The sequence below is a fragment of the Cervus canadensis genome, chromosome 22, assembly GCF_019320065.1.
Source record: "Cervus canadensis isolate Bull #8, Minnesota chromosome 22, ASM1932006v1, whole genome shotgun sequence".
Classification (NCBI taxonomy): domain Eukaryota; kingdom Metazoa; phylum Chordata; class Mammalia; order Artiodactyla; family Cervidae; genus Cervus; species Cervus canadensis.
This window is the reverse complement of record NC_057407.1, coordinates 59,006,516-59,034,207: the sequence shown is the minus strand read 5'-3', so window position 1 is coordinate 59,034,207 and position 27,692 is coordinate 59,006,516. Positions and strand designations below refer to the sequence as shown.

The following is a 27,692-nucleotide window of genomic DNA, read 5'->3' as shown; positions in this document are numbered from 1 at the left end:
TGGACTCTGTGAGAGAAGATGAGGGTGGGATGATTTGAGAGAATAGCATTGAAACATGTATATTATCATATGTGAAACAGATTGCCAGTCTAAGATTTGATGCATGAGACAGGGCACTCAGGGCTGGCGCACTGGGATGACCCTGAGGGATGGGATGGCACGGGATGTGGGAGGGGGGTTCAGGATGGGGAACACATGTACACCCATGGCTTATTCATGCCAATGTATGGCAAAAACCACTACAATATTGTAAAGTAATTAGCTATCGATTAAAATAAATTAATTAATTAAAATGAAAATAAAAATTGTATTTTATCTTTTCCATTTTAAAGACAAACTCACTTTTTTTGTTGTTGTTATGATTATTTCCCAAAGTCAATTTTCCATCCCAGAACTTACTCAGCATTTTCACATCTAAATTTCTGAGCATGAAGTTTAAGAAGTTTAACAAAGGCCTTATCATGATATAAAATGTACCCAAGTCTTGGGTACAAATACACAAATAAGCAGGGCACAAATCTAAGATGACCACAGTGATGTGAGAGACACAGGTGGAGAGGACTTTGCATCTTCCTCCAAGCTATGTCTCTAGGGAGGATGAGATGACCACATAGGAGACCAACAAGTGAAAATATTTTAATGGGTAAATGAACCAATGATTGGCAGCAACAGCGACCAAGGATGTGAATTCCATGCAGACAAGTTTCAATAAAGTGTTCAAGGCACACAAGAATGGTCTATGACATTGAACCACACACAGGCAGCCACACTATGGGTGGGAAGATCTCAGCAGCAAAAGATGCTCAGCAAAGAAGTGAGTCCCGGACTTCCTGAAAGAGATGATTGTTTTCTTACAGCAAGTGTCAGTTGGTATTTCAGGGGTCACAGATGAAGAACAACAGATGTCCACAAGGGACAGAAATACAGCAGGAACTGTAATTCCTGCTTTACCCAAATTTACAAAAGGTGACTTTTAACTGAAGACATCTTTTCATACCTGGGTCACAGTTTTATACTGTAGAGATATCAACTCCCCTAAAATGAACCTTCTTAAAGTGAATCTTATTGAAAATAATAATTGAATACTATTTTGTGACTAAACTATTTTAAATTTAACTTCATTTTAAAGTATACTATTTATCTTATTTATATTCAATTTATTATTTTTTGTAATAATCTGGAACAGAAATATACAAGCCTAGGCATATCTCAGAAAAAGAATAGTAATGAGGGTCTGTCTCTTTACTTATCAAAATGTGTTATATACCATAGCAATTATATTATGTGCCAATCTGCACATGAATAAAGAGATCAATGAAAAAGAATAGTCTTGAATTGGATCCAAATACATTGGACTTCAGCATACAATAGTCAGGATTTCAGATCAATGACAAAAAGATATTTACATGACCATTTAAAAAAAAAAACCCTAAAATTTAGAGAAACAACTAAAAATTCAATCCATATTTGTCTCCTATAGCAAAATTAATTCAAGACAAATCAAAAGTTTCCATATGATACTGAGAGAGTCATTCCCTAGGCTGGTGATAAGAAGTCTAGGGGTCCCCATGGAGAGAGGGGTCTGGAATTCTCAAGGAGGAAGAGAGGACAAACCTTTTTTCCCCTCTACATTCCTTAGGATTATATAACAATAATGTATCCTGCTTGAGGACAGTCTCTGGAAAAAACCCTCTGGCTAATTCTGTTATCTCAAAATGTAAATTATGGGAGTAGGTCTGGTGAGGTCTTTACAACCTCCAGACATTCTTTTGATTCACTGTAATAACTAATTTGAGAGTATATAATTCCATTGCTAAGACTAGCAAGGGGGTACTCTTTCTATCTCCTTCTGATGTCTATTACAGGAGCTTTCTCTACCACTTTTATATAAATTCTATTGCACAAAAGCTCTGAGCGATCAAGCCTCATCTCTGGCCCCAGATTGAATTCTTCTCCTCCGGAGGCCAAGAATCCTGGCATCTTTTTCGTGGGTTCAGCAACAACCTTTCAATACCAAAAATGTTTTAAAAATTAAATACTAAAAAAAATTGAAGAATTGTCACAAGTGAAATGAGAAAATTCTTCATAAGGAATATATTTAAAAAATTGAATATAAAGTACAAAAATATTATGTGCAAAAAACACTCTACATATTATAAAAAGTTAAGAACATATAACCAGAAAATAGTAATTCTATATACAATATAAAAGAGATCTTTTATTTAATATATAATCTCAGAAATATCAAAAATTGAATGAAATAAAGACATATATATATAATACAGAAAAAAATAAAAGCAAATCAAGTTAAACATATGGAATGATGCCCAGATAAATTATATGGGCATCATATATTATATGCCCAGATAAATTATATCAAAAGGGTAGCAAAGTATAAAAATAACTTTAATCAGTTGTCATAAATATTTATCAGGTACTGGTCTTGAAAATGTGGGCAAAAGAATTCTCACTGACAGTGGACAAGACTGCAGTTGTCATACAACCTTAAGAACAATAATTTGTCAATAATTATCCATATCAACATTTTAAATGCATATGTTAACTGATAATTGATTCAAATATCAAATCAACAATTCTACGCCTAGGAAATCATATCTGCACATTTTCAAAGACATATATTTATTTGAAAATTGTCATAAAAAAGTTTAAAACCACGTGAAAAGGAATGAGCATATGAATTTTAATATGAATTAATAAGAAGTATTGTGAAACGTGAAAAGTTAAGGGATATGTTTGAGCTGGCATTGAAATATCTTTAAGATGTAACATAGTAAAAGCAAGTGTGATATATATAGAAAAAGCAAATATATATATTGGCAAATACACTGGCATTTGCAAAGATTTTTACTAGATTAAAATTAAGAATAAAAATTAGATTCTACCTCTTAGAATGAAGATTGAAAAATATTGAGAGAAAAGGGGGAAATTTGTTTGACACTTCACTCCATATTATTTGGTTTTATTTATGTTGTTATTATTATCTATTTTACTTCAATTTTCTTGTGAACACTAATAGAATTAAAGTAAAAAATTTGTGTATAATGCAACTGAAATATACTAACAGAGATACCTATATAGAACTAAATATTTTAAATTGTAAAAATTAAAAGTAAAGTACACTTAAATTACAAGAATCTAAATAAAAATTACCCTGTCTCTGAAAAAGAGTGAAAAAGACAAATGTGCAAATTGATTAAAAATCAGTGTCACTATATAGTACTTTTCTCATTCATCATTATTTATTATTAACTCCTTACCATACAGGCATTATACATTTCTAGGTACAGTGATAAAGATAATGATGTACCTTACATTCTAGAATAGAGGAAACTGTTATTAATAGCACAGCTGCATAATTGCAATCTTTAATCGAAATTACCATAAAGTCTTTGAAGAAAGAGAATTTTTTCATTTTAAGGAAAAAAATTAAAATTGTAATCAAATTTTAAAATGACTCTGCATTCTAAGGAAATGGAACCTGATGTCAAATGACTCCCTTCATGTTGGGTGATGCACTTATTTAATATGAGATATGATGTTTCCTCTCGAGAGCTTCTTCATAGCATTAGTCAGCTCAGAATTTCGTAGACTGTAGATTAATGGGTTTAGCATGGGGGTTATAATTGTATAAAACACACTCAATAATTTGTCATTGGGGAATGTTTTAGCAGGCCTTGCATACATGAAAATACAGGGAACAAAAAAGCAGACAACAACAGTGATGTGGGAACCACAGGTCTGGAGGGCTTTCCGCTTCCCTTCCTGACTCAGGTTCTTCAGAGAGTGCAGGATGACTCCATAGGAGATGAGTAAGAGCAGAAACACAATAGTGCAGATCAGTCCTCCATTGGCCACAACTAAGATGCCAATGACATAGGTGTCAGAACAGACGAGTTCCAATAAAGGGTACATGTCACACATGTAGTGATCAGTGACATTGGGGCCACAGAATGGGAGCCCATAAACAGTGCTAAGTTGAATTACTGAGTGCAGAAAACCACCAACAAATGACAACAGCAGCAACACAACACACACCCTCTGCCTCATGATCACCAAATAATGCAAGGGCTTACAGATGGCCACATAGCGGTCATAGGCCATCACCAGCAGAAGGAAGACCCCTGATCCAGCAAAAAGGTGTTCTGCAAACAGCTGAGTCATGCAAGATTCAAAGGATAAGTGTTTTTCCCCGAATAACAACTCTGAAATCAATTTGGGGGTGATAGAAGTGGAGTAAGTGACATCCATACATGATAAGCTAGCAAGAAAAAAGTACATTGGTGAGTTCAGGGTCTTACTGACAGCTATAGTCACTATAATAAGAAGGTTGCCCACCAGAGTCAAAAGGTAGATGAACAGGAACAAAACAAAAAGGACTTTCTGCTCCTTTGGATTCTGTGTGAGACCCAGAAGGACAAAGTAGGTTACATTATTTCTTGATCCCATCTAATCTGGACAGGCGCTGACTTCACATATTAAAGCAGTTTACTTAAAAAAAACAAGGAGGATAACACTTAAAGGGGAAAAATGCTCAAACGTATAAGAATATATTTTTATTTATCCATTCTTTGGAAGACCATCAATAGAGCATCCAGTTGTGTCTAATGTGTCATAGACATTTTGATTACCAAATTGAATAAGGCATAGTTGCAGTTTTTGTTTGTTTAACTTCAGTGATATGATACAGAACAAAAAACCAAACAATTCCTGACACATGTATGAAGTTCCATTAAATCCACACAGTGCTGAAGAGTCAGGATATAGGAGTATATCAAGTGGACATCACAGAAGACATTCAAGAGGAAGCAATGGTTTAGCTGAGTGTAAAAAATAAATGAAAGTATAAAGAAATAAAAAGAGAAAGCCATGAAAAGGTGCAGCATTTATAAAGACACAAAGTATAATGCATGAAACACACTCAAGGTAATACACATAATCAGTGTGGGTAGATGAATGTGTGAAGAGAAGATCCTTGTCCTGAATTGTCTGAAACCTCACTGACACTTCGGTCTTTACGTGGTTATTTCCCGTTTTGGACCAGTCAGTTAGACTGCAGCAGTCTAATTTTGTATCTCCAGTCCTTTCCTTTTCCCTAAATTTCAAATGTTTATTTGCAACATCTCTAATTTTGAAATCCAACTGAATAGCAATTTACTATTTTTAAAACATAACTTCTAAAATTTCCACAATAAACATGAGCATTTTCTAAATAAAATTTAAAGAGACATTCCTTATTCATCTCATTAAAAACTATAATTTTCATGTTATTGTTCAGAAACAAAATTTCAGTGCTCTCTACTCATTTGTCACTCTCATAAAACTTAAATAAATCCTACTGACTCTAGTTTCAGAATATATCACAAATTTGCTCATTCCCTACTTCTTAATTTTTTCCTGGTCCACCATAACCACCGCCTGCTAAGTCTCTCCACATTTACACTGGCCTCAAAAGCTGTCCAAACTGTCTTTTTTAGCCTTCTTCTGATAACATCACTCCACTTCTCCAAATTCCTGCAGTATATTCCAATCACTCACTCAGTTTTTAATGTAACACATTTAATATTTACGATAGCAAGAACTGCAATCCTTATTTCATAAGTGAAGAAATAAAGGTTCAGAATATCTAATTCATTTTCTCAAGTACACATTTTTAAGTCACATACCTAGAATTGAATTTGTTTGATTGATTTCAAAGTAATTTATTTTCTTATATAATAAAGAGGGTCTCACAACTGTGAGCTTGGTTCCCACTATTTAATGTTAGTCTTACCTACTGGAGGTTTGCTCATAACCTGAAGAATAACTTGAAGTTACTCATAAACACTTGGAATTATTTTTCATCCAGTTTGACAACAGAGGACAAAAGGCCACCTTATTACTTGAGCATATAATTTATTTGACTGTCCGTCCACTTACTTCATGGAGTCTTCTGATTATTCAGGTCATTTTTAAGTTCAGTGTAGATTACTTGAAAGCAATTCCATGGTGTACACACAGAAAAACAAGTTTATTGCATTAGGAAATTATCAAAATTACCAGTAAATACTACAAACACATAGAAGAAATCAACTAGTTATTTGGCAGGGAAAATTTTCACAAGTAACTTCTTTCCTACTAACTTCAAAAATTAAAATAGCATTTGACAGTTCAATTCTTTTCACTCTGTCATTTTAACATGGCCAGACTAACTGACTGAGATTTTGAAAGACATTCCCACGATTCTTTTTAAGTCATGCTATAAGTCTAAGAAAGGACCTCCTGAAATTTTTATGCCATTTACTAAGCAAATAGCATCTTCTTCCTATTAGGGTTGAAAATCACAGGCTATTTCATCCCTTCCAGTTGCAGTTATCACTGAGTCTTGGAAGGTGTTCAAGGCTGATTCTTGTTTAATTAATTCACTGGGATTTTACACAAAGGTATAAAAGAACATCTTTAGGGCCTTTCCTGATGGCTCAGTGGTGAAGAATTCGCTTGCCAATGCATAAGATGCAGGTTTGATCCCTGGGTTGGGAAGATCCCCTAGAGAAGGAAATAGCAACCCATTCTATTATCCCTGCCTTTGAAATCTCATGGATAGAGGAGCCTGGCAGGCTACAGTCCATGGGGTGGCAAAAGAATTGGACATGGCCTAGGAACTAAACAACAACGAAAAATATGTGAAGATATTACTAGAGTAAATCACATAGTTAATATCAGTAAGGTATAACATACAAAAAAAGTAGCTTTAGAAACGTTATGAGGTTGCTGCCAATGAGGATAAAATATAGACTCACTCATTTTGATCTAGTGGACTTATTAATATATTCTCCCCTGACATGGAAAGAATATCTTTCCTTTTATTCAATACTATATTTAATCACCTTAAAACTTGGTTAAATAAATAAAAATTATACTAAAAATAAATTTAATGTTTTTAAAGTTTTACATGCAACAACTAATAATTTATCCAATTATTAATTGCTTTTAAGAGTTAGGGCACATTTCTTATTCCAGCAACTGTGCTATAAGCTAGGACTCAGCACTTAACAAAATCAGAGGGAAAATCATGTAAAAAAATTTTTTTTTCCTGCATGGATATTATAATAAGTCAGACAATAAAGAAGGAGACATTTAATAAAGTAGTTATAGTCTTATTTGGGCTTATAATGTAAGAAATAGAATAAAGTGAAAGAAAAGAAAAGGGAAAATTCTACTGTGGATAATGTAATCAGAGAAGACCCTTCTTAAAATGTTATATTTAAGCTGTGATTGAAAGGTAAGAAGTGACTGTCATTAGAAGCACTGTTCCAGAAAGTAATGCTAAATGAAAAGTAATAAACCTATATTAATAAAAAGTAATAAACCCAGATTAATAAAAATTAATAAACCTATATTAAATAAAAACCTATAAACCTATAAAATTATAAACATATATTAATAAAAATAACAAACCTATATTTTTAAAAAGTAATAAACCTACATTTAGAAAATTATAAACTTTTCACAGGAATTTTTATGGTAGTACTATGTTATAAAAGGACTTGTGAGAGTGTGCCCTATTGTCTTATTCTAGATTTTAATGAGGAAGATTTCAACCTTTCTATGTTGAGGATGATGTTAGCTATAAATCTGTTTTATATGGAACTTCTTATGCCAAGGTACATTCCTTCTACTTCCAATTTGTTGAGAGTTTCTAACGAAATGATGTTGAATTTCTTTATGTCATTAACAACTCAAGGAAAAATTAAGAAAATAATTCCACACACAAAAGCATCAAAAAAGAATAAAATATTTAAATAAACTTAACCAAAGAGACAAGTCCTATAAACCGAAAACTACAAAAGGTTACTGAGAGATATTATGGAACACACACAAATATGAAAAGACATTTATGATCTGGGACATTTAAAAATATTAAGCTGTCACTACTTACTATCTCAAGTGATCTACAGATCAAAATAGCAAAACTGATTTTGCAGAAACAGAAAAATCCATGTTAAAATTCATATTAAATCTCAAGACCTCCAAATTGCCAAAACAATCTTGAAAAGAAGAAATCTGGGGGTCTCATACTTCCAGACTCTAAAACACATTATACAAAGTAATGGTAGTCATAGCACCAGTATTTGAATAAAGATGGGCAGCGGACTAATAGAATAAAATAGAAAGCCTAGAAATAAACCTTGGTATGTGTCTTTAGATAATTTTCAACAAGGGTGCCAAGAGTATTTAGTGGGGAAATTTCTATCATTTTGTATGATTTGCATTTTTACTATTTATTATTATCTATTTCACTTCAATTGTTTACAAAAATTAAGATTACATGAAAAGTTTTGTGTATAATGCAACTGAAATTTTATAAAGAACACAGAGTATATAGCATTAAATACTTTAAATAGCATAATAAAAAGAATAACTTAAAAGACAAGAATCTAACTAAAAATAAATACTGTCTGGAAAAAATTTAAAAAGAAATGCATAAATTGATTAAAAATTAATGTAACTATATAAACTTTTCTTCACTAATCTGTTACATGATATTGGCTCCTTCAATATAAGCCTTCCATCTTGTTAGGTACAGTGATAAGCAAAATATTACAGATCTTACATTCTACCATGGAGAAGAACTATCCATGTTATTAACAGCACAGTTGCATAGTTATATCATATTTTTTTATATTATAATTACAAATAAAGAAAAAGAAATCAACATCAGATTTGAGAAAGCTACTGAATTCCAAGGAAGTGGTCTGTGATGTCAAATGACCCCCTTCATGGTGAATGATGCATTTTTTCTACCATAAACTACCTTGTTCCTTCTCCAAAACTTATTCATGGCATTTGTCATCTCTGAGTTTCTCAGAGTGTAGATTGATGGGTTCAGCATGGGCGTTATGACTGTATAAAACACACTTAATGATTTGTCAATAGGGAAGGTCTTAGCAGGTCTCCCATACATGAAAATGCAGGGAACAAAAAAGCAGACAGCAACAGTGATGTGGGAACCACAGGTCTGGAAGGCTTTCCGCCTCCCTTCCTGACTCAGGTTCTTCAGAGAGTGCAGAATGACTCCACAGGAGATGAGTAAGAGCAGAAACATAATAATGCAGATCAGTCCTCCACTTGCTGCTACTAAGAGGCCAACGACATAGTGTCAGTACAGACCAATTTCAATACAGGGTACATGTCACAGAAACAATGATCAATGATATTGGGGCCACAGAATGGAAGCCTAAAAATAGTACTAAATTGAATTACTGAGTGCAGAAAACCTCCAACCCAGGACACCACCAGCAGCACAGCACACAGCCTCTGCCTCATGATCACCAAATAATGCAGGGGCTTACAGATGGCCACACAGCGGTCATAGGCCATCACCAGCAGAAGGAAGACCTCCAACCCACCAAAAAAATGCTCTGTAAAGAGCTGAGTTATACAGGATTGGAAGGATATGGTATTTTTCCCTATGAACAAGCTTGAAATCAGTTTGGGAGAAATAGATGAGGAATAAATGACATCCATAAATGATAAGCTGGCAAGAAAGAAGTACATCGGTGAATTCAGGGTCTTACTAAATGTTACAGTCACCACAATAAGCATGTTGCCCAACATGGTCAAAATGTAGAAGAACAAGAACATAACAAAAAGGACTTTCTGCTCCTTTGGATTCTGTGTGAGGCCCAGGAGGACAAAGTGAGTCACATTGCTTCTTGGCTCCATTTCCTTGGTTCCATCTCTTCCTTAAAAGTGCTGACTTCAGACATGAGGAACAGTTTACCTATAAATCAAATCAAAAAGTTAAAAACACCTTCACATAGATTATAAGCTTAACATATTTTGTTCACTCAATGTGTTAAACCTGACGTTAGGATCACAAAGTCAGATAAGAATGTTTCACTAGGAAGCAACCTAGATGCCCATCAGCAGACGAATGGATAAGGAAGCTGTGGTACGTATACACCATGGAATATTACTCAGCCATTAAAAATAATTCATTTGAATCAGTTCTAATGAGATGGATGAAACTGGAGCCCATTATACAGAGTGAAGTAAGCCAGAAAGATAAAGATCATTACAGCATACTAACACATATATATGGAATTTAGAAAGATGGTAATGATAACCCTATATGCAAAACAGAAAAAGAGACACAGATGTACAGAACAGACTTTTGGACTCTGTGGGAGAAGGCGAGGGTGGGATGTTTCGAGAGAACAGCATGTATATTATCTATGGTGAAACAGACCACCGGCCCAGGTGGGATGCATGAGACACGTGCTTGGGCCTGGTGCACTGGGAGGACCCAGGGGAATCGGGTGGGGGGTTAGGTGGGAGGGGGGATCAGGATGGGGAATACATGTAACTCCATGGCTGATTCATGTCAGTGTATGACAAAACCCACTGCAATGTTGCGAACTAATTAGCCTCCAACTAATAAAAATAATTGAAAAAAAAAAAAAAAAAAGAATGTTTCACTATTCTCAGTGATTAGATGTATAATGAGGGGTCAGACCATAACAACCAATTTTATAAGTGTCACTATAAATATATTCATATGGATAAGAGTTCACATTTCCAGAATATCTAAATCAACTTTGGATCTGGGAAGGTTTCTCAAAGAAAACAATACTTCAGCTGAGTTTTATAGGAAAAGTGAGATAATAAGAGTGGATAAATAGGGAATTCCGTGAAAAGATGAACCAGGTATAAAATTACAAAAGTGAAATATTTAAGTAAAGAATCACTTAAGGTAACTAACACATTCAAAGTGGGGAGAACAAATTTAGGAATAAATATGTGTATGCAACTATCTAGTTGAAATATCCAAACAGATATCAATTTGATATTTATTAAAATAAAATTTAATCATATTTATTAAATTTATTAAATCCATTTTCAATATTCCACAATTAACCTATTCCTTCCTAAATGTTCTCCATCTCATTGTGTTGTAGAGAATAGTTTAATAAAAGGAAATATTAACATTGTAAGGATGTCTATCATTTTTTATGCCAAACTACATGTCAGACGTTATCTCTGTGCTTGGACTCCTCAGACGGCTCAGTGGTAAGGACTCTCCCTCCAAGCAGGAGACAGGGGTTCAACTCCTGGGTTGGGAAGATCCCTTGGAGAAGGAAAGGGCAACCCACCCCAATATTCTTGCCTGGGAAATCCAATGGACAGAGGAGCCTGGTGGGCTACAGTCCATGGGGTGGCAAAGCTTTGGATATGACTTAGGGATAAACAAATCTCCATGCTTACACTCATATTTTATATTTCCATATGTATATGTATAAGTGCATATACTCTGTGCATTTATAAAATCACATTTAATGTACAAAATTTAGTCTTCACAGTAATACTGTTGACTTCATTGTTTTAAAGAAACAGGCTTATGATATTTAATTTTTGCAAAATCATACATTTTTCATTGAGAAAAATTGAATTTTAAACTAGTTCACTTCAAAAATCTTGTGATTCCAGAAAAAAGGTTTTCAACCTTTCAATTCTTATAAGTCCAAGTTTGCAATTCCCTACATAGTAAATTAATTTACACAACTGAAAAATCTGGCATCTACTATTAACTGTTATAAATTTACCTTTTGGATTCCTGTTCACAGTTAGCAAGGAGCTTTTTCAACTATCTCATAAAGACATAGAAATGTCTTCAATCCAGTGTGACCACCAAGGACAAAAATTTGCATTATTCCTAAAAATATATTTGATTTCACGTGATTATGTCAGCCCATTTTCTTTACAAAATAGTCTAAATATTTCAGAAAATTATTATTACTCACATTGTAGAAATGTTTTAAAAGAATTCCCCCAAAATTCCATATTGCTGCTGCTGCTAAGTCGCTTCAGTCGTGTCCGACTCTGTGCAACCGCATAGACGTCAGCCCACCAGGCTCCCCCGTCCCTGCGATTCTCCAGGCAAGAACACTGGAGTGGGTTGCCATTTCCTTTTCCAATGCACGAAAGTGAAAAGTGAAAGTCAAGTCGCTCAGTGGTGTCCGACTTTTAGCGACCCCATGAACTGAAGCCTTCCAGGCTCCTCCAACCGTGGGATTTCCCAGGCAAAAGAGTATTGGAGTCGCGTGCCATTGCCTTCTCCGAAATTTCATATTACAAACAGGAAAAATACTTTTTGCAGCTTAAGGTAATTAAAACTGCAGTCAAATCTATGTCATAAAAGTCAACAACTACTTTGAAAAGGAAATTGCTCTAGTAACTAAACAGTTTTCCAGTAACTTCAGTAAAGAAATTATACTACGCAGCTTTTTTTCCCTACCTCTTTCTATTGTGTTAGTATAGCAAAAGAAATGTACTGAGATTTTGAGAGCTCGTTATTGAAATAGTTATTGCAATAACTATTTAACTATAAAAAACTATAAAAAAACTATAAAAACTATATAACTAATAAAAAGGTATAATAGTTCTAAAGAGGATAACATCATCTCTCTGACAGAGGCAAAGATCATGGGTCTTATATTTTCTAATCAGATATATCAAGTCATGAATTTGGAGTGTATCCAAGACTGACTCTTGCTTAATTATATTCCCTGTGATTTTCCACCAAATCTTAACAGAGCATTTCTATGTAGAGATACTGTTAGACCAATGACATAATTGGGGTCAGGAAGATGTAACAAGGAGAAAAACATAGCTTCAGAACCGTTATGTAACTTTTGCCACTAGAGAATAAAATAATAGCCCTATCATTTTGTTGCAAGACAAATGAATTTATCACTTATTTCCCCACTTATCCATAGGAAGATTTTATTACTTTTTATCTAATACTTAATGTTTTCTGCCTGTGAGTGTGGGGCTGGGTATAATAAAATTGTATCTCCAGTTTAGATGCAATAACATTATTTATCCAATCTATTTTTTTTTAAGTTTTATTGAAGGCCTGCTTTGTGGCATGCTCTATACTGTGGGCCAGAGAATAAAGCATAAGTAAAGTGAAAAAAAAATGAGGATAAAAGTGCAGCTGCATTCACCTTGTATCTAATATGGCCAGTCATTTAAAAATTGAACAACTTCCCAGGTGCTGCTAGCGGTAAAGAACCCACCTGCCAATGCAGGATTATTAAGAGACCTGGATTCAATCCCTGAGTAGGGAAGATCCCCTGGAGAAGGAAATGGCAACCCACTCCAGTATTCTTGCCTGGAGAATCTGATGGCTAGAGGAGCCTGACGGGCTACGTCCATAGGGTCACAAGCAGTCAGACACAACTGAAGTGACTTTGCACACACACAATAAAGTAATGATTATCTGTGATCCATGCAAATAAAACAAAACACAGAGAACTGTGATGGAAAATAAGAAGGAGAGTATATAGTGAACAATAATAAAAGGTCTTTATAAAGGGTAACAATATTTTAGCTGAGATCCAACAGATGAAAAGCAACTACAATGAGAACAGTGTTACATGTCCTAAGCTCCAATGTTGGAAATAAGCTAGAGAGTTGAAGGCACTGAAATATCATCGTGCCTGAAGTGAAATAGGAAAAGGAGAGGGCAGAACAAAGTGAGGTTGAAGAGGTAGACAAGACAAGAACCCTGAAGAGCAGCACAGATCTTGGTTAGGAATTTGGATTTTGCTTAATGTTTCTTTAAAATTAGAGTGAGCTTCTCTAGTAGCTCAGACAGTAAAGAATCTGCCTGCAATGTGAAAGACCTGGGTTCAATCCCTGGGTCAGGAAAACTCCCTAGAGAAGAGACTGGCTACCCACTCTAGTATTATTGCCTGGAGAATTCCATGGACAGATAAGTCTGCTGGGCTCCAGTCCCTGGGACTCAAAAAGTCAGACATGACTGAGTGACTAAGCATTCACTTACATGCAAAGTAAGACAAGCAATTTTTTTAGTGAAGGAAAGGATCCACCTCATAAATATCTGAAAAATTAAGGTGGCAGAGCCTTTTGAGAAGTGCTACCAAATCCTATGCTACAGTATGATAATGCCAGGATATAAATATAGAGAACTATTCTATCCATTTGTGCTTCTGAAGCGAAAATGAAAATGTTAGTCACTCAGTGGTGTCTGACTCTTTGTAACCCCATGGACTGGAGCCCACTTGTCTTTGGGATTCTCCAGACAAGAATACTGGGTAGCCATTCCCTTCTCCAGGGGATATTGCCCACCCACAAATCAAACCTGCTTCTCTTGTATCTCCTGCATTGGCAGGCGGGTTCTTTACCACTAGTGCCACCTAGGAAGCCCAAACACATGGACATGAGTTTGAGCAAGCTCCAGGAAATGGTGAAGGAGAGGGAAGCCTCCTGTGTTGCAGTCCATGGGGGTTGCAAAGAGTCAGACACAAGTGAACAACTGAACAACAACAACAAAGCAGAAATTCAGTAGGAAAAAAACAAAAAACAAAAAACAAAAACAGGGATGATATGAATAACTCTATAGAAGTCAATTTTTTTTTTCTCTCTAGATTCTTTGTGGTCCTCTGTTTCTGCTTTTCTTTCTGCCTTTAATGCAGAGACACAAACATTTGAATTTTTCTAGGAATGAGCAACTGTCTATGAGATAATGAAGCCCATTTTATGAGACTACATCCTCAACTATAGTGAACACTGGAAGTATGTGATTACCTAAAATTCTCTTCAGTGAAACATGCATAAGTTGTTAGTTTCCAAAGTGTAAACTCAGTTTCCCTACCTAAAATCCAAAGAGCTACATTCCCCTGTCCTCCTGCAAACTGGATTAAAATATTTGATTTAGAATCTGGCAAACAGGAGTCTTTGTGCAAGGCTTTGAGTGAATTTCCATTACCTGAGACTAAGCAATTCTGAGAATCATATTGATTCTGAGGTCAAGAAAGTGGTGGCACCTTTGCAGTTTAGCCAGTGATAGCGTGGTTAGCATCAATAGATGGCATCTCCCTACACATCCCTGTCCAGTCCACATGTGCTTCTGCGAGTTGTTAATTTTCACTCAGATTAGAATCCATGGTCCAAGTCCTTCTAGAGATCTTTAAGCCATTTATTTGCATATACTAAATACTAACTTGTTTTGTTTTAGTTGTTAAGTCATGTCCGACTGTTTTGCAATTCCGTGGACTGTAACACACTGGCCTCCTCTGTCCATGAGATTTTCAAAGCAAGAATACTGGAGTGGGTTTCCATTTCCTTCTCCTTCCCAGGGGATCTTCCAGACTCAGGGACTGAAGCCATCTCTCCTGCATTGGCAGGCAGCTTCTTTACCACTGAGCCACCTGTGTTAATTGCTCAGTCTTGTCCCACTCTTTGAGACCCCGTGGACTGGAGCCCTCCAGGCTCCTCTGTCCATGGGATTCTCCAGGCAAGAATACTGGAGTGAGTTGTCATTCCCTTCTCCAGGGGATCTTCCCAAGGATTGGGTTCAGGTCTCCGCAATGCAGGCAGATTCATTACTGTCTGAGCCACGAGGGAAGCACTGAGCCACCTAGGAAGCCTATATATATATTTTTTTTAATTTTTTATTTTTTAAATATTTTAATTTTTTAAATTTTAATTAATTTTAACAAAATTAAATTTTTTAATTTTAAAAAATATATATTTTATTTTTTATCTTTATTTTTAATATTTATTATATATATAAACATATATATTTTATATGTTTATATATATATATATATATATATATATAAATCATGCACATATATATGCTGGTGCTGGAGAAGACTCTTGAGAGCCTCTTAGACTGTGAGGAGATCAAACCAGTCAATCCTAAAGGAAATCAACCTTGAACGTTCATTGGAAGGACTGATGCTAAAGCTGAAGCTCCAATACTTTGGCCACCTGATGCAAAGAGCCAATTCTTTGGCAAAGAGCTGACCCCTTGGAAAAGACCCTGATGCTGGGAAACCTTGAGGGCAGGAAGAGCAGGGATGACAGAGCATGAGATAATTGAATGGCATCACAGACTCAACGGACATGAGTTTGAGCAAACTCCGGGAGATAGTGAAGGACAGAGAATCCTGGCGTGCTACAGTCCATGGGGTCACAAAAGTCAGACACAACTTAGGGACCAAACAACAACAATAAAGTTAAGATTATAATAACTGTGAATTTTTATATAAATAATATAGCAAAAGAAAGATGGTAAACTTTATCTTTTGCAGGAAGATATAAAAAAAAAATAGATGAGAAGATGAGCCAGAATATGAAAAAGTTGTGGAAAGAGAAACTAGAAAATGAATACTCTAAGATTCCTATTTCCCCAAATGCTTTGGTTTGAAATTTCATGGGTAGTGAACAATGCATTTTAACAAGAAACCAAACTCGTTCTGACAGTGCGCCAGCATTTGACCAACAAATAGGTGATAAGTGCATCTAAAATGAGTATTTTGTAATGATGAGTTCCCATTATGGCCTCTCTTTAGATTTCTGAAGGCCAACATCAGTATTACTCTGACAAACAGTGTTCTCTTGGTCCTAAAAAACAGAAATTATCTTTAATACTTCATTGGTTTTTAAATATATAGTTTGTTTATTTTACTGTATAGTGCAGGGAATTCTGCTTAGTGTTATGTGGCAATCTGGATGGGAGGGGAGTTTGGGAGAGAATGGATACATGTATATGCATAGCTGAGTCCCTTTGCTGTCCAATGCTGTTAATCAGCTATACTACAATATAAAACAAAAAGTTTTAAATACATATTTATTTATTTGACTGCACCAGGTATTAGTTGTGTCATGTGGAGTCTTTAGTTGCATCTTGGGAACCCTTAGTTGCTGTATGTGGAATTCAGCTTCCTGACCAGGAATTGAACCTAGCACCCTGCATTGGGAGTGCAAGTCTTAGTCCCTGGACCATCAGGGAAATCCAACTCTTTATTCTACACCGTCAGAAATGCAAAGGTAAACAGTGTTGTGAAGAAGTTCTGAGTCAAAAGAAGACTTCAGAGGGGAAACTATGAAAACAGCACAAAATAACTTTATCCCTTATATGATAAACAGTTAAAATTATTTTCTGTTTTCATTACTTCCCCTCTGAAGTCATCTTTTGACTCAGAACTTCACAGCAATTTTTACCTCTATATTTCTGAGGATGTGGGATAAAGAATATAAGCTAAGAGTTAGCATAGTATAAAATATAGACATTGATAGAAAAGGTCATAATCTGAGGCAGATACACAAATATGCAAGGCACGAAGAATAAAATAACCAGAGAGATGCGAGAGATTCAGATGAAGAGGGTGTTGCACCTACCATTCAAGCTGTGAGATTTCAAAGTGTATAGGATCACAACATGGGAGTCCATCAAAAGGCATTACGTTTAACAGGCAGATAAACTCTTAGTTGGCAGCAATAAAAAGTATAAGTATTCCTGTAAATGACTTTCGACAAAATCATGCTACACATGAATTCTATGTCACTGGGGCCAAAAAAAAGCAGCCAGACTCTAAAGAGGATCCGCAGTGTTACATGAATAAATCTTCTAACCCGGGTGACTCCCATATATGGCCACACCTATATAAACATGATAGTGAGGTAGTACAGATGGACGCATAGTAGTCATAGGCCAGACCCGTCAGTAGAACGATCTCAGCCACATCAATTGATGGTCAGCAAACTTTTAAGTCATGAACTTCCTAAAAGAGATGGTTTTTCTTTCAGCAATAATGAAAGTTAACACTTAAGAGGTCAGGGAGTAAGAACAGCAGCTATCTATAAGGGATTTAAAAACATAAAATATGTAAAACACTAACAAAGAGGATAAAAAATACAATGAAAACACCTATCCTCTTCATGGACAGGAGTTCTCAAATCTCTAAAGATATAAACTTTTCATAAACTATTCTTTGTAAGTCAAAAATTGAAACATAATTTTTGTGACTGGGCCTTTATTATAAATTTAATTTGACAACATATATATGCAAGAACAGACATAATTCTGAAAAAGAAGAGTAATGAAGAAGCTCTGGGCTTATTGGATTTCAAAATGCTCTATAGATGAATTGCAATTATACCATGCATTAAATAGTACATGACTGAAGAAATCAGTGGAACAAAATAAAGTCCAAAATTGCATCCACATAGATGTGTAATTTTATTTTTATTTTTTATTTTTTTTCTTTCTTTTTTAAAAATATGGAACGCTTCACGAATTTGTGTGTCATCCTTGCGCAGGGGCCATGCTAATCTTCTCTGTATCATTCCAATTTTAGTATATGTGCTGCCAAAGCGAGCACAGATGTGTAATTTTAGAATACAGTAAAGTTAGGATTTCAAATCAGTGGTGAAAGATAATTATGCAGCTACCAAAAAAAAATTATTTAAAAAACAATAAAATACAACTCTTATTTAACTCCTTATGTATCAAAATAAATACCTGATGGAAAAAAATATTTCATACAAAATATAAAACCACAAAAGGGCTAAAATATTAATGTCTAAAAAATTTGGAATAGTATTATGTTTAGGGAGAAATGAGCAAAACTTTTAATGATGAAACAAAAAACACATAAAATATTCATAAATCTGACCAAGTAAATAACCAAAAAAAATCTACATAGCCAAGAAAGAATTCTGTATAGCAAAAGAAATTCAAAATCAAATAACAGGCCAGAAAATTAAGTACATAGATAATGGTTTTTTGAAAAGATTATTTCCTTAGTATGTAATTGCTTATAAAAGTAAGTATGAAGAAAATAAAAAAGAAAAAAATTTTTTAGAAAGTATGAAAAAGAAAATAATCAAAAATATTAATAGACAATTCAAAGCTATAAAACATAAACATGTGAAAAGATGCCTAAAGAAATTATATTTAAAGAATTTCAATTAAAGTACACAAATGAATTATAAATGCTTTAATGAACCATATTGTCATATCCCCCAAACCGATCACTGGTTGTTAAGAAAGTAAACAGGAGATATTCTCAGACTGTGGGCAGAAATGTAGGTATAAACTCATGAATCATTTTGAAAATAACTATGAATATCAACATTTTAAACACATATTCCCTGTGATTCCCAAAATCTCTACTTCTGGAAACTAACATTTCTAAGAATACATAATCAATAAGTTACATATTTATTGCAGAATTACACATCATAGGAAAAGATCTGGAATGAAATGAAAAGTACTGGATACACTAATTCAGGAATGTTATAAGGGAAAATCACATATTATAAGAATAACTGAGAATGAGTTAGATCTATACAGACTGTTATGGAAAGATCCTCACTGTGTTTAATAATAAAATGTAAATATTTACTTCAGACATTTGTACACAAAATCATAGATAAATATGCTTGTGTTTGTAAAAATTAAAACTTGAATAATCTTAAGAAACAGACTTGTGACTACTCTGGGGAAGAACACGAGGAAACACTGAAAAGGATGGATAGGAGGTTTGGTTTGGTTTTACAGGTCATTTTACTAAGCTTTCAAGGAACAAATCATTCCAACTATATATGAACACTTCCTATGAATATCAATTCAGTTTGTAACTTGCCTTTTTGCTTTCTTCCAGGTGTTTTTATTGAACAGAATCTCTTAATACATTCAAATTTATCATTCTCTCCTTCTTGCCTTGTTTTGAACTATTTTGAAAGAAGGTATTTTTCACTTGCACCATTTCATGTGGTTTCAAATTTTATCAATTATTATTATGCTTTCCTTTTACATTAAAAACTGTCACAGAAAATTTCACATGTAATGCAACTGAAATTGAATACAGAGGACAATGTATATAATTAAACATTTTCATTCATAAAATAAAATGACAAGAAAATGACAAAATGACTAAAAAATAAAACTAAGTCTCAGAAAATAACTTTAAAGATAAATGAATAAATTAAAATCATTGAAATTGTAAATAATTTATTTATTATATATTTTTATCAACTTACTCCTTATACATATTACACCTTACTAGGCAAAGTGACAACCAAAATGCAATATACAGAGCTGACATTTTACCAGAGAAGCATATTAGTAACCCAATTATACAGTTAATTGTTATAATTATAAAAATGCTTTAAATGAATGGGGTAGGTGAATCCATTTTAAGAGACTTTTGGTTTCTAAGGAGATGGGCACTAAAGTTATGTGAACCTCTTCATGGTGAATGTCAAACTTATTTGCTTCAAGATATGATGTTTCTTCTCCAGAGTTTCTTCATAGCATTTGTCATCTCTGAGTTTCTCAGAGTGTAGATTAATGGGTTCAGCATGGAGGTTATGACTGTGTAAAACACACTCAATGATTTGTCAATGGGGAAGGTCTTAACAGGTCTTGCATACATGAAAATACAGGGAACAAAGAAGCAGACAACCACAGTGGTGTGGGAACCACAGGTCTGGAGGGCTTTCCTCCTCCCTCCTGACTCAGGTTCTTCAGAGATGCAGGATGACTCCACAGGAGACGAGTAAGAGCAGAAACACAATCGTGCAGATCAGTCCTCCATTGGCCACGACTAAGATGCCAGTGACATGGGTGTCAGTACAGACGAGTTTCAGTAAAGGGAACATGTCACAGAGAAAGTGTTCAATGACATTGGGACCACAGAATGGGAGCCCATAAACAGGGCTAAGTTGAATAATTGAGTGCAGAAAACCTCCAACCCAGGACTCCACCAGCAGCGCCAACACACACCCTCTGACTCATGATCACCAAATAATGCAAGGGCTTACAGATGGCCACGTAGCGGGCACAGGCCATCACCAACAGAAGAAAGACTTCAGATCCACCAAAAAGGTGCTCTATATAGAACCGAGCCATACAAAATTTGAAATATATGGTATTTTCCCCAAAGAACAGATCGAAAATCAATGTTGGGGTAATGGCTGAAGAATAAACGACATCCATGAATGATAAGCTAGCAAGAAAAAAGTACATGGGTGAGTTTAGAGTCTTACTGACAGGACGGTCACAACAATGAGCAGGTCAAATGGTCAAAATGTAGAAGAGCAAGAACATAATAGAAAAGACTTTCTGCTCCTTTGGCTTCTGTGTGAGGCTCAAAAGGACAAAATAAGTCACACTGTTCCTTGACCCATCTATTCTTTTATAGGTACTGATTTCACATATTAGAAATAGTTTACCTATAAAACAAGGGAAAATATTTTAAACTATTATAAGCTAAATATGGCTTCCCATGTGGCTCAGTGCTAAAGAATCTGCCAGCCAATGCAGAGATGCAGGTTAAATTCCTCGGTCAGGAAGATCCCTGGAGAAGGAAACAATAACCCACTCCAGTATTCTTGCCTGGGAAATCCCATGCAGAGAAGCCCGGTGAGCTACAGACCATGGGATCACAAAAGAGTTGGACACAACTTAGCGACTAAGCAACAAGAACAAAGCTTGATATTGTCTTTGTTCATTCAGTCAAAAGTGTTTATGGACCTCCTCTATAGCACAGAGAACTCTGCTCGATATTACGTAACAACCTAAATGGGAAAAGAATTTGAAAAATAATAAATGCATGTATAAATATAAGTAAATCATATTGCTGTACACTTGAAACTAATACAACTAACTACACTCCAAAATAAAATAAAAGGTTTTTTAAAGATGCCTGTGGAGTAGCTTTGTATCAAACATCCTATCACAGAAATTAGGATTACCATGTTGAATACGATTGTTTCCATACTCTCAATGATTTAATACATGATGATTGGATTATATAATTTATAACCTACTTAATTGTAAATATATTCATGTTGTGCTAAGGAACACCTAAATAAAATTGATAGCAGGGAATTCTTCCCAGAGGAAGCAATGCTTTACCTGATTTTAAAGAAGTGGGAAAACAGAAGAGGATAGCAGGGAATAAAATGAAAAGATGCAATATGTTCAAAGTCACAAAACCATAATACTGAAGATTCACTTAAGATAATCTACATATTCAGTCAGTAAAACAAATTTGAATATAAAGACCAAAGGTTACTGTATTAGCTGTTCAGTTCAGTTCACCTCAGTTCAGTCGCTCAGTCATGTCCGACTCTTTGCGACCCCATGAATCGCAGCACGCCAGGCCTCCCTGTCCATCACAAACTCCCGGAGTGTACTCAGACTCATGTCCATCGAGTCAGTGATGCCATCCAGCCATCTCATCCTCTATCGTCCCCTTCTCCTCCTGCCCCCAATCCCTCCCAGCATCAGGGTCTTTTCCAATGAGTCAACTCTTTGCATGAGGTAGCCAAAGTATTGGTGTTTCAGCTTCACATCAGTCCTTCCAATGAACACCCAGGACTGATCTCCTTTAGGATGGATTGGTTGGATCTCCTTGCAGTCCAAGGGACTCTCAAGAGTCTTCTCCAACACCACAGTTCAAAAGCATCAATTCTTTGGTGCTCAGCTTTCTTCACAGTCTAACTCTCACATCCAAACATGACCACTGGAAAACCCATAGCCTTGACTAGACGGACCTTTGGTGACAAAATAATGTCTCTGCTTTTTAATATGTTATCTAGGTTGGTCAAAATTTTCCTTTCAAGGAGTAAGCGTCTTAATTTCATGGCAGCAGTCACCATCTGCAGTGATTTTGGAGCCCAGAAAAATTAAGTATGACACTGTTTCCACTGTTTCCCCATCTACTTTCCATGAAGTGATGGGACCAGATGCCATGATCTTAGTTTTCTGAATGTTGAGCTTTAAGCCAACTTTTTCACTCTCCTCTTTCACTTTCATCAGGAGGCTTTGTAGGTCTTCTTCACTTTCTGCCATAAGGGTAGTATCTGCATATCTGAGGTTATTGATATTTCTCCTGGCAATCTTGATTCCAGCTTGTGCTTCATCCAGCCCAGCGTTTTTCATGATGTACTCTGCGTATAAGTTAAATAAGCAGGGTGACAACATACAGCCTTGACATGCTCCTTTTCCTATTTGGAACCAGTCTGTTGTTCCATGTCCAGTTCTAACTGTTGCTTCCTGACCTGCATACAGGTTTCTCAAGAGGCAGGTCAGGTGGTGTGGTATTCCCATCTATTTCAGAATTTTCCACAGTATATATCCCCCTAAAATGAAAACACTAATTCAAAAAAGTATATGCATCCCAGTGTTCATTGCAACATTACTTACAGTAGCCAACATATGAAAGCAGCCTAAGGACCCATCAACAGATTAATGGATAAAGAAAATGTGAAATGCGCATACACACACACACACATGATGGAATACTACTGAGCCATTAAAAATAAAATTGTAACATTTGCAAAAGCATGGATGGATCCAGTGGATACCATGCTTAGTGAATTAAGCCAGACAGCAAAAGACTTATACTGTATGTTTTTATTCATCTGGAAAGCATGAAAAATCCTTAGGGAGAAATTAGAACCATAAAATACCTGTATTAGAAAGTCAACAGTATCTAGAAACAATTATCAAAGGTTTTGATTCAGAGAGGTAGAAAAATAAGAAGAAATTAAGCAGAAAGTAAGTTAAAAATAGGAAATAATAAAATTAAGAACAAAAATCGTTGAAACAGAAGATGGAAAAACAATAGAAAAATCAATGAAGCAAAAAACTGGTTTTTTGGATATCTTAAATAGAATTGACAAAGCATTAGCTAGAATAATAAGGAACAGAGGAGGTAGAGATGAAGGACAAGAAAGTATGATAGTGAAGAGACAAATTATTCATATGAAGATGAAATAAAATACAAGTATGACTTAAATGGGATTTCCCTGGTAGCTCAGCTGGTAAAGAATCTGCCTGCAATGCAGGAGACCCCAGTTCAATTCTTGGGTTGGGAAAATCTGCTGGAGAAGGGATAGGCTATCCACTTCAGTATTCTTGTCTGGAGAATTCCACGGACAGAGGATTATGGCAGGCTACAATCCATGGGGTTGCAAAGAGTCAGATACGACTGAGCATGTTCCATCTGATGTCACCATATTAAAAAATAAAAGGGCAATTCATGAGCAAGGACAAAATTATATATAAATATATATATATATATACACACACACACAATTATACATATACATATATATACATATACATATATATATACAATTATATGTGTAAAATTATATATATTAAATATGTTTTATATGCTTTTAAAACTCTGCTTTTAAATGTGCAAAATTATATATATATATACAATTATACATATATATACATATATATGTGTATATATATACATATATATGCAATATACAATATATATATATACAATTATATGTGTAAAATTATATATATTAAAAATGTATTATATGCTTTTAAAACTCTGCTTTTAAATGTGCAAAGGACATGAACAAACAGCAATATCACAAAAGACGATATGTAAATGGTCAATAAGAGCAGGAAAAACAGTGCTCAACAAAATTAGTAACTGGGAAGCAAGAAATTAAAATCACAATAAAGTACCAAAACATACTTTTTGGAATGACTGAAAGGAAAATAACAATTTCAAATGAAAAGGATGTGAAACAATTAGAACTCTTGTGTTTAGATATATGTTCTCATTTTTACTGCTAATAGTTCACACTTACAAACGCATAGGTACAGAGAAAGAAAAGTACTGTAAGATGGAGCCTTCTGTGTTTTGTGGCTACTTAAACAGCCCTCTGAGAAAAGTGAAAAACAGCTCTTGTACAAAAACTCATACAGATCAATTATAACAATAATACTAATAATATCCCAAGTTACCTTGAGCAAAAAGAATAGAACTGTAGACCATCGAATTCCTGATTTCCAAGTCAGGAATAAGTTACCCACATACATACAGTCAACTGAAATTTCAAAAGGGTGTCAAGGAAAAGGACAGTTTCTTCAGTAATGGCTGTGTACTCTGGAGAATCACATGCAGAAGAAAAAATCAGATCCTTATCTCACAGTATAAAAACAATAAAACTCAAAATGGATTAGACTTAAATATGAGACCTGAAAAAAACAAACAAAACTACTTGAAGAAAACACAGAGAAAAATCTTGACATTGGTCTTGGTAATGATTTTTTAAGCATGACTCCCAAAGCAAAAGTAGACAAGTGGAGTTGCATTAAAAACAAACAAACAAACAAACAACAACAACAACAAAAACCTACACAACTAAGGAACCAATCAAGAATGAAAAGGCAACAAATGAATTGAGAAAATATTTGCAGCCACATGTCTGATAAGGGGTTAATATCCCATACACATAAGGAACTTGCATAAATAAATAGTGGGAAAAAAATAACCTAATTTTTAAATGGGCAAAGGAAATTTCTCAAAACAATACAGCAATAGCCAAAAGATAAACGAAAAAGTGTTAAATGTCACTAGTTATCAGGAAAGTGCAAATCAAAACAGCAGTGAGATATCAGAGTTATATGGCAATTATCAAAAACACAAAAATAACAAGTGTTGGTAAAGATGAGGAAAAAAGGAAAGTCTTGTAAACTGACGAAGCAATTATAGAAAATAGAATGGAGATTTCTCAAAAAATTAAAACTAGAACTACTTTTGATTCATTGCTTTCACTTCTAGGTATATACCCAAAGGAATTAAAATCAATTATGCTGAAGAGATATCTGCATTCATGTTCATTCACAATAACTAAAATATGGAAATAACATATATGTCAGATATATGGATGAATCAGATGGGGAGTGTGTGTGTGTCTGTGTGTGTGTTTAGTCACTATCTCCTGTCAACTCTTTTGTGACTCATGGACTGTGGCCCGCTAGGCTCTTCTATTCGTAGGATTTCCCAGGCAAGAATACCGGAGTGAGTTGCCATTTCCTTCTCTAGGATATGTAGCACATATATATAATAGAATATTATACAGTTTTTTTCTTAAAAGGAAATTTCATTCGGAAGAACATGAAATGAACCTGGGGAACATTATGGTAAGTACAATAGGCTATATAGACAAGAAAACCGCTACAGGATATTGCCAAAGCCTTTGACTGTGTGGATCACAATAAAGTGTGGAAAATTCTGAAAGAAATGGCAATACCAGACCACCTGACCTGCGTTTTGAGAAACCTGTATGCAGGTCAGGAAGCAACAGTTAGAACTAGACATGGAACAACAGACTGGTTCCAAATAGGAAAAGGAGTACTTCAAGGCTGTATATTGTTACCCTGCTTATTTAACTTATATGCAGAGTACATCGTGAGAAACGCTGGGCTGGATGAAGCACAAGCTGGAATCAGGACTGCCGGGAGAAATATCAATAACCTCAGATATACAGATGACACCACCCTTATGGCAGAAAGTGAAGAAGAACTAAAGAAACTCTTGATGAAAGTGAAAGAGGAGAGTGAAAAAGTTGACTTAAAGCTCAACATTCAGAAAACTAAGATCATGGCATCTGGTCCCATCACGTCATGGCAAATAGATGGGGAAACAGTGGAAACAGTAGCTGACTTTATATTTTGGGCTCCAAAATCACTGCAGATGGTGATTGCAGCCATGAAATTAAAAGATGCTTACTCCTTGGAAGGAAAGTTATGACCAACCTAGACAGCATATTAAAAAGCAGAGACATTACTTTGTCACCAAAGGTCCGTCTAGTCAAGGTTATGGTTTTGCTAGTAGTCATGTATGGATGTAAGAGTTGGACTATAAAGAAAGCTGAGTGCCAAAGAATTGATGCTTTTGAACTGTAGTGATAGAGAAGGCTTTAGAGAGTCCCTTGGACTGCAAGGAGATCCAACCAGTTCATCCTACAGGAGATCGGTCCTGGGTGTTCACTGGAAGGACTGATGTTGAAGCTGAAGCTGCAATACTTTGGCCACCTGATGCGGAGAGCTCACTTTTTTTTTTTTTTGTATTCCTGTTTTTTTTTTTTTTTTTCATTTATTTTTATTAGTTGGAGGCTAATTACTTTACAGTATTGTAGTGGTTTTTGTCATACTTTGACATGAATCCGCTGACTCGTTTGAAAAGACCCTGATGCTGGGAAAGTTTGAGGGCAGGAGGAGAGGGGATGACAGAGGATGAGGTGGTTGGGTGGTATCACCTACTCAATGGACATGGGTTTGGGTAGACTCTGGGAATTGTTGTTGGACAGGGAGGCCTGGCGTGCTGCAGTTCATGGGGTTGCAAAGAGTCAGACATGACTGAGTCGCTGAACTGACTGATTATTTATATGTGTGTGTGCATGCTAAGTCACTTCAGTTGTGTCCAATTCTTTGCAATCTTACGGAATGTAGTCTGCCAGGCTCCTCTGTCCATGGGATTCTCCAAGCACGGATCCTGGAGTGGGTTGCCCTGACCTCCTTCAAACATCTTCCCTACCCAGGGATCAAGCCCCTGTCTCTCACATCTACCTGCATTGGCAGGTGGCTTCTTTATTATTAGCACCACGTGGGAAGTTCCATTACTCACATGTGGAATCTAAAATAGTCAAACCTAAAGAAGCAAAGAGTAGAATGCCAGGGAGGGAGAAATGAGCAGAGACTGATAAAGGGGAACCAAGTTTCAGTTATGTAAGGATAAATAATTTCTGGAAGTATGCTATACAGCAATGTGATCATTGTTAACAATATTGCATTGTACACTCAGAATTTGCTACGAGGGTGGATCATGTTATCACCAGAAAAAATGGTAACAACATGATTGATAAACATGTGAATAGTTTGATTGTGGCAATTATTTCACAATGCATACTTATATCTAAATGCCTTTATACACCTTAAAAGCAAATTTTTATTTATCTGTGATACAATAATAAATCTGGAGGAGGAGGTGGAAGAGAGAAAGAAAAATAGCTTTTAGATTCAAGAACTTTCAAAAGGCTGTCATTAA

At 35.2% G+C, this 27,692-nt stretch overlaps 1 protein-coding gene, 1 non-coding gene and 2 pseudogenes across 2 annotated transcripts; all 4 read right to left on the bottom strand.

The window, feature by feature from the left end:
• Positions 1-3,537: 3,537 nt before the first annotated feature.
• LOC122424921 (olfactory receptor 4A47-like) lies at positions 3,538-4,467 on the bottom strand. Its single transcript, XM_043443179.1, has one exon. It carries the CDS (start codon positions 4,465-4,467, stop codon positions 3,538-3,540), a length of 930 nt encoding a protein of 309 aa, XP_043299114.1.
• A 4,294-nt stretch (positions 4,468-8,761) lies between these two features.
• Positions 8,762-9,723, bottom strand: LOC122424405 (annotated as a pseudogene).
• An 8,367-nt stretch (positions 9,724-18,090) lies between these two features.
• Positions 18,091-18,197, bottom strand: LOC122425256. The gene has a single exon (XR_006264791.1). It is a non-coding gene; the product is annotated as a U6 spliceosomal RNA (small nuclear RNA).
• Positions 18,198-20,096: 1,899 nt separating this feature from the next.
• LOC122424404 lies at positions 20,097-20,818 on the bottom strand (annotated as a pseudogene).
• Positions 20,819-27,692: the final 6,874 nt, after the last annotated feature.